Consider the following 13923-nt stretch of genomic DNA (forward strand, 5'->3'; position numbering starts at 1 on the left):
GGTTCGATTCCTGGCCTGGTAACATTTACCGCATGTCTTCTCCCTCTCCTCTCTCATTACCCTCCTTCCTGTTGAACTACTTTCAAATAAAGGCCACTGGAGCCAACAAACATGATTGTTGAACCTCTTTAGGTTTTCATGAAGCTTTATTAAAACTAACTCATCAATAATCATCACTTCTTATATGTGATGGTTGCAGCAATAAAGCTGAAATTAAACATTTACCATAATATTAATTCTGAATTTTCTGTTTAATAAGATGGAAATATTTAATTTGGTCTTGGGTTAAATGTGCAGTAATTATTTTACATTTAACTCGGATCAGACAGATGCTTGGTAAGTTTTCAGCCTTCCGGGATTTTATTTCCACAAACAGTTTATCACAAAGTTAAACAGTAAATCAGTAAAGAATCAGACATTTGCAGCCTCTACTGACATCAGTTGTTGTGTAGATCATATTGTCCCTGAACTGAGAACCAGAAGTATTAATATGTTGCTGGATGTGAAACTCTTCAGGATCCAGAAGTTGGTTGGATCAGGAGAATATTCTGGAAACTTTCAGGCTTTGTGAAAGTTTCCAAACACAATCCTGGTTTATTATCTCCCAGAGGAATTAGAAATATCATCTTAATTAAATTACAGATGACATGACACACAAACCGTAACAAACTGAACTCACAGCCTGAGTTCAAGTAAACCTGAACAAAATCAGCTGGTTTTATTAAAAGTCTGCATTTTATTAGGACATGTTGCTTTGGGTCGGGTCGAAAAAACCTGCCGGCTGATTTGACAGGAAAAACTCCCCTACAGTCCTGACCCGGTTCCAGCGTCTGCCTGTCGGCCCAAAGCGAACACACCCCGACCTGTAGACCAGTTACTTCAGGTTTCACCAGTAACAGTCAGAGTTCAGTCAGTGGAGATGAACTGAGACTAATCAATCAATATGTTGATCGATAAGTGAAGACATGACTACATGTAGATCAACACAATATCCAAAAATAAAATATATACTTGTATGTAGAGGTATAATTAAGACAAAACATTGGTTAATATCAGAGAAACATTGAGTTTATGTAACTATGGAGAGCCATTTCAGGTAGAAATCGACTAAAACAGAGAGAATGATGGATTCACTGTTCAGTTTGTTCCTTTTCTTCTTCTCTGGTTTTCTGAAGGTGGAGAAACAAGTTGAGTGTCTCCATCAGGTTGAGTCATCATGACATGATGCTTCCTAAAAACAAGAGTTATGGTTTATTACTGTGAATGTTTTAGATTTATCTAAATTTATGTATAAAAATCCTGACATTCCCTCTAATCTATGCTTTATTTTTTATTTTACTCTTCAGATTCAAAAACATCACTAGTACAGTCATGACATTTCTGGCAGTAGTTAGTCTAGTTAATCTAGTTAATCTGGTGATCCAAAGGATGAATTGTCTCTATTGGGCTTGTTTTCAGCCTTGACCTTTGGCCTTCAGGGCAAAATGGTCACACCTGGGTTCCCTGGTTTATTTAACACTCTGATTCATGGTTTAATAGCAGCTTGACCTGTGACCTTTCCCATGCCACCACAGTCAGGTTAGTCTCACTCTCTGCCTTATGAAATGTCGTCACACCATCTTCTTCCTCACCCAGCGAATCCATCATGGTGGTAAAACGTTCCTCGTCTCCATGCAGCCAGAAACTTCCTGCAGTAAGAGAATCAGCAGTCAGACTCAGGAACTCACAAGTTTCACTGAAAGGTTCAGAGTTTCAGCCAGACTGGAGCTGAGATGAGTACCAGTGATTTTTTAGCTTACAGAACCAGAAGAAAACCCAAAATGCATAAAGGTGACCTGCTGCCTCGGACAGCATTGGGGCTCCTCAGGAGGATCTCACCGTTCCCAGTTCTCTGCTCCACTGAAGGCATCTCTCCTGTCCCAGGCTGTCCAGTCTTTACCGTCCGCTCACCTGCCCGTCTACCTGTAGACCTCCTGTAGAACCAGAGAAACTCTAACCAAAAGCTCATTTATCAGAACCCGTCTCATGTGGCTCTACTCACATCCTCCTGGAAGTCTGGACTCTCTGCATCCTGAGATCCTTCTCTCACAACTGGGTTCTCCTTCAACAAATAGGTTTACCTTTCCATTAACCGCTCATTTCTCCTGCTCACTGGATTCCTTTAAAGACAAACAAGATCAATCATCTCTTTTGTTGGAGCAGAAGCTGATCTACAACAGAGAGGAAGTTGTTAGACCAGCTCTGTCCCAGGATGACCCCTGACCCCAGTGCAACTGGTGGGAGACAGAATGACATGAAGACATGAAGCTGTTCCAGACTGGAGAGCTCCTAAGACTGCTGCGTCCTCCAGGGTTAGTCTGCACAGGTAGTACACACTTTAATAAATACTCATTCAGTCCAAGAATGTTTTAAAAGAAGATTTTATTGAGATATGAATAAGGTGTACAAAGCTGTGTAGCCGTTGCCCGTTGATGACATTGCCAGGCGTTCCTTTCAACAGAATACGCGTTGCCGTTGCCCATTGCCCATCGCCTTGAAGATCATGTTGCTGGGAACTTCAGGCGTTCCTTTCAACAGAATACGCGTTGCCGTTGCCCGTCGCGTTGAAGATCATGTTGCTCGCTGTAACGGCACCCCAGGTCCTCCAATATCCCACCAATCCAGGATATTTACACGACAATAACGGCACGGGACCCCGCAGGTAAATGGTCGTTTTCCAGCCGGGAGACATAACAGCAGGGTTACTGTTGGGTATTTTTCTCGAACCTAATAAAGAACCACAGACAACGTAGATGAATTTTAAAGCCAAACTTTTGCAAAAGGAGAAATCTCCGCCACTTCCTCCTCCAAACATCAGACATGCTGCAGTCACAGCGCAGTAGAAGATCCATCTGGCATATGGAGTCCCCATTGCTGCTGGGCGTACAGAGATGTCAGAACCCCCAAACTAAAGGAGTGAGAATCTTAGCGTTTCTTCACCGGGTTTGAGACGAGCTACTACTATAAAGTAACTCCCCTTTGTACCCCGGAAGCTCTCAGAAGAGCTCTCCTTCCTCTCTACTCCGACTTTTAGGGGTTTAACACTCTCTGCAGCTTACAGTGACTGAGATGTATCCAGCTGGGTCTTTCAGCAATCTTTACACCTGTTGGTGTGGTCATCAGCACTTGGAACGGTCCTTCCCACCGTGGACTCGTCCAATTCTTTCGTTTGATGACCTTTATGTAGACCCAGTCACCTTGCTCTTCCTGCGAGGGAAGAGAATCAGACGGCAGTAAATTTGCATTTAACACCTCTTTCTGTTTCAGGATCCTGATCATATAATCTGCTAATGTCTTCATCAGCTTTTTGTATGTCTGGAGCAAACAGAGGCAATCTGTAAGCTCTCCCATGAATTATTTCAGAAGGTGTTAGACCATCAGCTGTCGGGGTGATGCTCATATAGAGCTTCTCTAAATCTAAACATTCTGTGGAATACCGTGTGTTGGGATATAGTTTTGCAGATAGCCTTAGCTACCATCAAAGCATCTGCATGCTTTGCTGGAACTATTTCAACCCATTTAGAAAAAGCATCAATCATCATCTAACAGTATTTGTTAACTCAAAAGTTCATAACAAAAAAAATTTTTATGTAAGAATTTAGTAGTTATATAGTATGTAGTTATAGTACTACCTCACCATTTTCCCTTTTCCCCCCTTTTTACACATGGCATTGCCCATGTGTCACAATCACTTAAGCTTTTATAAAGTCTTTGGGAGGATTAGTAGTTAATGCAGGTGAACTCATAGGTTTATAGAAGATATTTTAGCAGACACGTATTTTAATTGCAGGGTTATATTTTGGTTTTTCTTTGTTAAACTCTAAATTAAATTTTTCAGTTAAATTCAACGAAATATTTCATAATATTTCAACACTGCAATATCAATTATTTTCAACACGTAGAGATGTTTAATTTAGTTCCAAACTAGTAAATAAAACATTTGAAAATCATTATTAGCTTAGAATCTCTAATACATTTTTTTAATTGGTGTAATTTAGTTGCATAGCTCTATCAGTTTTTTTGTTTAACTTTTAATGATTATAATTTTTTCTTCATGGTTTCCCAACCTATGGCCCGTGGGCCCTAAGAGGATCACTGGTCCTTCTGTTAAGGACTGAGTTAACGGGTACAAAATGGACGATTGTATCTAACATTGTACCTAAAAACCTTTAAAATGTTCTTTTCTGGGTAGATTATTCCTATATGCAAACAGGATTAGTGAGCACATTCTTTATCACAGCGGTGTGTGTATAACTTATCTCGCATTTCTCCACTGTCTCACTTCTTTTTGTTCGTCTTTCTGTGTCTTTTTTCTTTTTACAAACATTTTCCATATAACTTTTCTCTTGTGATCGTATAGTGTTTAGCCACTTATTACCCAACTTTTTAAGAACTCATAAATCCTTTCCTTATTCAAACACATATAAACATGAAACATGTTAAAAGTTGTAGTCTCTTTTATCCTGTACAATATTAACTTTTAAAATGTAGAATGTAAGTTTATGTTAACTTCATCTGAGTCACGTCTCACCAGAGAACAATGGATTTCTCTAAATTTGTCGATCTTAGTGCTGCAGACTGTGAGGTCAGCGGGCAGCCCTCCTCTCAAAAAGGCCTAAGAGAGTCAAGAGGCTGGATAATGTCCAGGTCGGTACCTTACTCTGACCTCTGACCCCTCCAGTTATACAGCCAAAGGATCATTTCACCAAGTTGGTGTTATAATCTGATTACGACACAATATATTAAACACTGTTCTCTGGGGAGAATTTTATTATTTAATTTTATTTTTCAGCTTCTCCTTCTTCAGGAAAGTCATAATTTTCACTTTTAGCATACAAGGAAGTTGTTCCCAAGTCTTTTATTTCAGTGAGACGTCTCCCAACTGATTTTTCTTTGAAAGTGTAGGAATGATAAAAAACAACAAAACAAACAAACAAAACAAACACCAGTATTTCCTAAAAGTAATTATTTCTGACTTGTGAGGCTTAAACCTAATTTTTAGTAACATTAAATATTATTTTGCCTTAACGTGTAACAAACTGAACTTATGTCCACCATTTCATCAATTTAGTCTGGTGGTTTGTCTTTTTGGGGTGTGGTAGAGTCTGATCATGCTGTGTATTTCTTCTGTTTGTGGTCCCCTCACTCCACCATTCCTCTTGTTGCCCCGTGCAGCATTCTTTGAAGGGCAGTTTCTTGACCAGTGGCCAGTGTTGCCACAAGTCCAACAGACATCGTTGTCCTTTGGTTTATGACTTAGGGGTCGCTGCCTAAAGTGACCTCCTTTGCCTCTGTTTCTCCCCCGGCCTCTTGAGGGCCGCGGAAAACAACAGAGGTATCCATTTCTCCAAAATCCTCCAGATGAAAAACATCTGATCCTGTTTTTTGGTTTTTTGACTACTTTTTCTGCATGACGTGCCCACGTCATCAGCTGTGGGACTGAGGCAGCATCATATTCAACCAGGTGTTTTATAATCCAGCCCTCAATTTCAGGGCGGAAACTAGACATTAAAGCGTTTTTTTAGTTGTTGTTGATATACACTTTCTAGTCCTTCATCATAAGTGATCCCACTGTGAACTGTGAACTCCTTCTCAAATCATAGACGAAAGTCGTCTACGTCCTCTCCAACTTTTTGTTTAATCCCTGACAGATGACTATAATTTGCCTTTTTACGGAAATTTGTTCTAACTCTCTCACACAACGGGTTTCATTGTCTTAAAATCATCAGAGAGAGCAGGGTTAGCTCCTGGAGGGTATGGAATTGGAGCTAAAATATTATTATTAGTTATTTTCCCTGTATAATTTCCTCTTACTTCTACCCAATCTTTTCCTAATGAGGGTATGGCTGCTTCTCCTGCTTCTACCCCATTTAGTCTATATGAATGGATTAATCCAGTCATGTCTTCTATCCACTTATCGGGTTCTTCTGTTACAGGCGTTATTCCTTCTACAGCCTTTCTGGCCTTTTTCAAGGTCCAGGGTGCGAAAACATATAAGTTTTGTGCACCTTCCTCTAATGAGAGGTACAGTCGTGCTGCTGGGACTGGGGCAGACGGAGCTGCTGCAGCGGCGGGGGGAGGAGCAGCTGCAGGAGCTTGCACTCCCTGCACCGTTACAGCACTCCGTGTGCTTAGAATGATTTTATTATCTTTCGGTCTAACAAATAGGTTTTTTGCTTCTACGAATTTTTTGTCTTTAACCTTTTTAATTTGTTCTTTCCGATCTATGGCTGCTTTTAACCATAATTTAGCACACCTTAGTTCATCCTCCTGTTTAGCTTTTTTTATTATTCCTGTTTTTCTTTCTTCACTACTCTCCAAAATTCCAACAATTGTTTGTCATTGATCAATTTTTAGCTTCGAAAATTTTTATTTATTTAAATTTAGTCCAGGTTCGTTGACTCCTAGGGAGTCCTATGAACTGGAGATCTTTTCAGTAGGCCAGCAATTAAAATACCTTGTTGTGGTATTCTCCGCTTCAACTCTTTCGAGTGGGAGAATCTTGCCTTTTGCATCCACAAGAGGTTTGCTGTTTAACCCCACTGTTTTATATGAGGTAAAATACTGAACAGTATTTAAACCTCCAATCACTCTTTCACGCACACACACACATCAAAGCAGCAAGCAAACAGCAATATCAGCACAACAATAACAGAACAGTAATATTAAGTTTCCTATCTACGTGAGGACTTACCCTTAAGAGGTGTCCTCTAAGTAAGGAGGCTCTCCAAGAGCCTTTCCTTTTGCCTTTAGTTGAAACTCTGTCAACCGGGACCCCTACCCTTTTGGACTTTAGTCAAAACGCCGTTTGACAAGGACTCAAACCTTTAAAATAGCCATTTTAAAAATTCACCTACGTTTCTGTAGTTTTCGGGTTGTCCAGTCGGATCTCGTCACTCCGCCGCTGGCAGACAAAGTCGGACATGTGTCGCTGGCCCAGCGAAGAATTTTGCTTCCTGGGTCTTTCTTTCCAGGTCCAGTTGACTCTGGCCGTGCACGGATTCAGCGCGTCTTCCTCTGCCTGTCAGCGGGGGGGAGAGATCCGGGTCACGGCACCAATTAATGTTGGGTATTTTTCTCGAACCTAATAAAGAACCACAGACAACGTAGATGAATTTTAAAGCCAAACTTTTGCAAAAGGAGAAATCTCCGCCACCGCCTCTCCAGGCCGTTCACAGAGAATTCTGATCTGCTTCCGCGTGAGCCCCTGTTTTATTGTCAAAGCAGAACAGCCAAAAGGGGCAGTCAGGAAGAACAACAAAGGTCGTAAAACTTCTAACCTAAACAAACCAGCAACTCCGTTCCAGGTGTGATATCTGATCTACGATCTGAGCCCAGTTCAACTCTAGGTCAAACTAACACAAGAAGAATTTAAGGTCTGGGAAACACAGAGTTAACTGTCTCACATGAAGATAAACAGACAGTCGTAACCTCCAGGTCAGTTTATACACACATAAGGAAGAGAACACTTAAAACTAAAAATCTTAACATTAGACTGAATATGAACTAAAGTAATAACAAAATGATAATACCAAAAAATATCTAACAGTTACAACTACATATGGTTGCAACCCTGGATGCGAAAACATAAATTGACGCCCCCCCACACACACACACACACACACACACACGAAGGAAGGTACGTCAGGGCGAAGGAGCGTAGAAAACATATTCTCGCTCTACAAACACCCCTCCCCTCCAGACGGGGTTTTGACGCCCCCTCTGGCGCAGCGCCCCTATGCGTTGCATGCCCACTTTTTGTGCCACTGCATAACAGGTATACCTTCACTGACTTCAGAGGGTTTGTCTCCTTTTTGTATCCTGTGCTTTATTAAAATGGCCTAATTTGCATCTATTTCTGTTTTCCTATTACACTGAGTAAAAATATGTTAAAGTAGTGCTAATCTTACTTTTTGATCTGATCACGTTTGTCATCAGCCACTATGAGCTTTTTTCTGTAGATATTTTTTCAACTTTTTTAGGTAATATTTTTGTGTAAATTTTTTCTGTCAATGCATCAAATTGTTTATGGAATATTTCCATATCAATCAACACATTTACTTATTGTTGTTGAACTGACATGGAAAATTATCTTGGGATCTTTTTTGTCTGATGTTGATCCAGTTTAGATGCTGGGTCTAAACCTCTAACATCCCAACTTGATGAACTCTGTAGGTATCTCCTTATTGAATGTGACAGTGATCAGGTTATGATCACTGTAATCATTCGGCTCAGATTTTAACTCCAAGCTCAGCCCTGGGATGTTGGTATAGATGTGATCGATACATCTTGATGTGAATCCCCTCACTGTGTTTATCTCTCTGCTGGGGAGGTTTACGATCTGAGTCAAACCACATTCATGTGACTCAGAGCACATTTGTCTTTTAATTACAGTGTCATTAAACCAGTCGATGTTAAAATCTCCCATCATTAAAATGTGTTTCTCTTCTCTTGATGCCGGTCTCATCATCTCACAGATCAAATTTAGATCAACTCGATCACTTTCCTTCGGTCTGTAGCAGCATCCCACTAACAGAGATTCACCATCAGGCAAAAACATCTTAATCCAAACAACCTCAACACCAGAAGGCATCACGTCTTTCCTTAATTTGGTTTTAATGTGATCTGAGACGTAGAGAGCGACTCCACCACCATGTTGATTTCGGTCTTTCCTCAACAACCGGTAACCTTCTATCTGAATTTCCTCATTAACTTCAGGACCTAGTTTGGTCTCACAAAGAGCCAAAATGTGCAGATCATGTTGTTTAACTATATTTTTAACATGCTCCACTTTGTTTTTAAGGCTGTTTATGTTTAACAGACCTACAGCTAAATTATCATAAGAACCAAATGTGGGTTTTGACTCAGCCATGATGATGATGGTGATGAAGATTTCTCCTCGTCTTCAGCTCTATTCATTAAAAACACAAAATACAAAAATTAAAATCTTAAATAATAAAGTTAAAGTGAAATCATTTAAATGTTCAAAACCAAGTTTAAATCTGTTTAATTTAATCCAGAATTTGAAAACATTTTTATTCAGCTGGAATAAAAATAAATCAGGCAGAAGAACAAAAACTGATTTAAACTCATTAGACCTGAAAAACCTGTTTAACAGTCGGACTCCTTTACTGCTGAGACTCCCAACATATTCATGATAGAAATAGTCAGAGTTTTTATATTTTTCCATAACATACAGAATTATTAACTTTATCACAAACTGAATGTTTAAAGAGTCTGAACTGATGTGTTGGAGTGACGGCAGCCCGGCTCCTAAACGCTTCAACAAGTTTCCTCAACATGAAGTTTTAATATCTGACTGTGACGATTTCACACATTTACCAGATAATTTAGTTCATATCCAACCTGAACCATCTACACTTACAGCTTTGATTTAAAATTTAACAGATTTTAGAGTCTAAACAGAAAAGATGTTCAGGTCAGCAGCTTCTTCTGGTCTAATATATAAACTGGACAACATGACACTGATCTACATGATTCTAATATTTAATTCATATTAAATGTTTATTCACTCACCTGGTCCAAGGCGTCTAGAGGATCAGTTGCCAAACAACGACATAAATAAGCGGGCTGACACACCCAGGTCATGTGACCAGCTGACGTACCTGAGATGATCCAATCATCAGCCTGCAGATGATCTCAGAGTTAAAACTATAAAAGTGTGAAGAATTATCAGAAATACCAACCTGGATTAAAACTAAGAGTCATTAAACTCTGGACAGGAGTTCTGGACTCGTCATGTTTTAATTTGAGCTTTATGATTATTTCCACCACAGCTGAGCAGCTGGTTTAAAACCTGCAGAAATATTTTAGAGAGTTTTATCTTTTATTTTGGAGAAGTGAAGAAATGTGTCTAAATAAACGTTTTGTACAGTAAAGACAAATTTATGAAATACTCAAAAACGGAACTTCCTGTCCTGATGTGGACTAGAAACGGCTCTCTGGGAAAGAACTACAGAACCGTTCAGAACCACGACCCACATGGGGAGCAGTGGAGAACCTTCCCTAGAGCTGACTCACTAACGGCTCATCCAGGAGGTCCTGAACAACATCTGAAGCAGAGGTCAGAGGTCATCAATAAGGAAGACAGAGTGAATTAAAATGGCTTCCAAAGGAGAGATCCAAGACCAGAACCACTGCTGACCCAAAAGAATTAAAATACTCTGTGGACTGAAGAGACAAAACCTTTTAGGAAAGTTTATTGTAATAACATGGACCAGAACAAACCCAGCATTTCAGCACCAGAACATCATTTAGACACGGTGGTGGCAGAGTGATGCTGTGGGCCTCCTGGGTATCAATGTTAATCAACATTTATTCTGTTTAGCAGTAAAAATGAATTCAGTTCTTTCTAAAATCATGTCTGAGGAAATGAACCAGGTTCTGATCCGGTTCTGATCCAGTTCAGTCGGATTCAGCAGATCAATAATCAGCCAATCAGAGCAGGACTCTGTGGAGTTACAAGGTAGAAAAACCAGACAGAATCAGAGCGACCTTTAACCTTTTATTGAGCTTCTCAGCTGAACTTTAATTTCTCTGTCCCACAGTGACACCTGGTGGTGAAGGTTGGAACATCAGGAACACAACAAACTGGACTGGAATAAAAACTGAAACAATTTTACAAAGAAAAACTGCTAAATTCATGTTGAACTCATCAAAATGACTGATATCATGGAATATTACAATAAAATATAGAATAAACAAAATCAGAAAGTAAATATGGCAAAATATGTTTGATTTAGTCTAAAACAAAAGATTAAAATGAGCAAAATTACAACATAATCAGTTCTGTTCACACATAATTACAGATCCATAATAATATAGAAAATAAATTATATTAAGAGGCAGTTCATTCAAAAACATGAATATATCTGCTCTAAATATAATCAATCTAAAATCAGACGTTTAACAATATTTTACTCACATTTTCATTAATATATGTGATTTACAAACCAAAACCATGATTCATCTTTATAGAAAATGTTTTGGGTTATTTCTGTTAAATAAAAAGGAAAAAATGAACATAAATTTTAAAATAATGAAGGTTTAAAACAACACTGGAGAACAACATACAAAGGAGAGATTTTAGTTTGTTGTCAGTTTCTACAGTCAACAGGGAAACAAATGCAGTTTAAATTTTCTGGATCATAATTTCTCTGAGTTAAATTGTTTTAATTTGCAGTGAAGTGAATCCCAGGAGTTTTTCTGTTTGTTTAGAACATCTAAAAATGTAAACTTGACTCTAGTTTCCTTTTTTCATTCTCAGCATTTATCATCAAATTGGTTCCAGTTGTTTTTTGCACCTTTTATAGAAGTAAACTTCAGGTGTTTTGTCTGTCTTGACCATCATTTTTGCCTCACTAATAAACAAGCTGGAGAGAAACGAAACTTTCAGATCCATCAGATCCTTAAAATCCTCTGAGATCTGGTCTAGAGAGCCGCAGAGAGTTTATTACATCCTTCATAACTTTGGCAGGAACAGAATCAAGACATCTCTTACCAAAATATTCTTCTAGAGTTTCTCTGATCTTATGATTGTGCCAAACACTGCATTGCTGCACTATGTCCTTTAAGGCTCTGATCCAGTTTAATTTATCTCCATGGCAACGAGACAGAGAGTCAAGGATCTGAAAAATGTCTGGCATCATTCTAGGTTTGATTAGTTCTGGTCTGGTTTCATCAAATGTAATGTTGAACGGTTTGGCCCATCCACACACAGAAATCATCTCATGATATAAGTCTGACTTTAATGTCAGAGAGTCTCCGTGTGCATAGATCATCATGTAACTGTTACAGATAACAGCAGGTTTGGTTAAGTCTGCCTTCATATCGCTGATGAAGACGATGAAGAGGAGTTCAGCCAGGTAGCTTCCTCTAGGCAGACCAGAGGAACCTTCATGGTAGGAAAGAAAGTTTCCTATCAGCTTAAGAGCCGAATCTGAGAAACCAGAAGTTCTCAGTTTATCCATCAGTGTCTCATGACTGATGGTGTTAAAAGCAGAGCTGAAGTCCAGGAACACAGCTCCAACTGTTCGGTTTGCTTCACTCGCTGTGAGCCAAGCAGTTTCTGTTTCCTTCATTTCATCTCGAGGTGTTAATGAAGGGACCAGATTATTCGCAGTAAGGAACTGTCTGGCCTGCAGGTAGAGAATTAAATCAAATATATAACCTAACATGATGTGGACACTGTCATTCCTGCGGTCGGGTCTGGAATAAATATAGTCGTTTCCTGAAAATGGGAAAGTTTTTATTTTTTTCAGCTCATCAGGAAACTTTTCATCATCGATGCATCTGTTCAGGATGTGACCAATGGGAGCAGAGATGTGATCAGCTGCGAGTTTCATCAGTTCAGCCTCAGTTTCATCTATTCCACGAGTCACATGATCACAGAGATGCAACAACAATCCCTTCACTGTTTTAACATCAATTGTTCCAAAGTTAAATTCACCTGAACTACTTTTCATGATCTGTTGGATCTGAGAATATTCAAAGACAGATTCTAGATCTGTAGTAAATTCATCTGTTCCTCCATTTTGTGGTTGGACATGAAAACCTTTAATGACAGACTCCAGATCTGTGTTGGTTCGGTGGAGGTTATCCATCTGTTCTGTCTGTGAGGCTATGGCTCCATCCTGTGTGATGTTAATCACACAAAAAGGCAAACTTTTTCCTAAATACTCTTCCAATACCTTTAATAACTGTTTAGGATCAGTTTTAGTTTCCTTAAGTTGCTGCTTGTAACGATCTTTTTGTTTTTTACTGATCTGGTCCTTATGGTCCGTAACTTTCTTTTGTTTGTGTTTAACTGTATTCTCAGGATGATCTTCCTGTTCTGGTTCATTTTCTTCTGCTGAAGAGTTTCGGTCCTCATCTGTCATGTGATTCCTTTTTATCATTTTCTTTTTTTCTTCATCTCTTTCAGATATTAAAGGCTTCATCTGCTTATCCAGCTTCAGTGGATCATAAATGTCTCGACTCTCTAATGGAGCATGTTTATCTGCTACTGAGAGGAAAGTCTCAGTAAACGTGTCCAGAGCTTTCTGAGGATTGGACTCTTCATGCACACCAGTCCACTGAACTTCCTGTATGTCTTTATTAAATGTGTTTTTGTCAAACTGGTTTGACCGTCTGGTCCTTTTAGGAATGTTTCTGCTGACAGTGACAGTAATGAGGTTGTGGTCGCTGCAGTCTGTTACAGAGGATTTTGGTTCTGAGCAACGATCTGGGATATTTGTATAAATGTGATCAATGCACTTTTCTGAATCTACAGTCACCCTGGTAGCTTCTTTAACAATCTGAGTCCAACCCAGTCTTGATATAACATCAACAGTTTTTTTCTTCTTAGAGTCATTTGAGAACCAGTCAATGTTAAAGTCGCCCATCAGGAAAACGTCTTTATCCTCTCCTGACACCCGAGTCATCGTCACATGGATTTGATCCAAATATCCAGCTTTAGCTCTTGGACCTCTGTAGCAACATCCCAGTAAAACTGGTCGACCTTCAGGAAGCTTCATCTCAACCCAAATGATCTCAACTTCAGTTTTCATCAGATCTGATCTTGGTTTAATTTCAATATGATCCTGAACATACAGAGCGACTCCACCTCCACTTTTATGTGTCCTGTCTCTCCTCCACATCCTGAACCCTGGAATATAAACTTTACTGTCTTTGACTGAAGGGTCCAGTCTAGTTTCACACAGAGCCACAACATGCAGCTCATCAGGAGCGATAATGTGTTGAACTTCATGAGTTTTGTTTCTCAGACCATTGATGTTCAGCAGAGCAACAGATAGTTTTTCATCTGCAGAGTCGTTTGCCTGTGATGATGTTGCCATGGTGATGAGTGTAGACATCCTCCTCTAG

General features: G+C 39.4%; 2 protein-coding genes across 3 annotated transcripts; both read right to left on the minus strand.

Moving 5' to 3' along the window:
• Positions 1-337: 337 nt before the first annotated feature.
• Positions 338-3319, minus strand: LOC106912008 (uncharacterized). Of its 2 annotated transcripts, none has more exons than XR_015761823.1 (4): positions 2042-3319; positions 1879-1973; positions 1632-1688; positions 338-1231 (listed from the first exon to the last, which is right to left on the minus strand). XR_015761823.1 is itself a non-coding variant. In XM_088002081.1 (4 exons), exons 1-4 carry the CDS (start codon positions 2068-2070, stop codon positions 1138-1140), a joined length of 318 nt encoding a protein of 105 aa, XP_087858207.1. In that variant the 5' UTR covers positions 2071-3317; the 3' UTR covers positions 338-1137. The 2 variants fall into 2 exon arrangements, 1 of the variants encoding a protein (XP_087858207.1); XM_088002081.1 differs by having other exon boundaries at positions 1836-1973; positions 2042-3317.
• Positions 3320-10550: 7231 nt separating this feature from the next.
• LOC148153160 (uncharacterized) lies at positions 10551-13923 on the minus strand. The gene has a single exon (XM_088002191.1). The coding sequence runs from the start codon at positions 13911-13913 to the stop codon at positions 11469-11471; it is 2445 nt and encodes an 814-aa protein (XP_087858317.1). The 5' UTR covers positions 13914-13923; the 3' UTR covers positions 10551-11468.

The sequence above is a fragment of the Poecilia mexicana genome, unplaced genomic scaffold (assembly GCF_051168715.1).
Source record: "Poecilia mexicana isolate PSO_F unplaced genomic scaffold, ASM5116871v1 scaffold_21, whole genome shotgun sequence".
Lineage (NCBI taxonomy): Eukaryota > Metazoa > Chordata > Actinopteri > Cyprinodontiformes > Poeciliidae > Poecilia > Poecilia mexicana.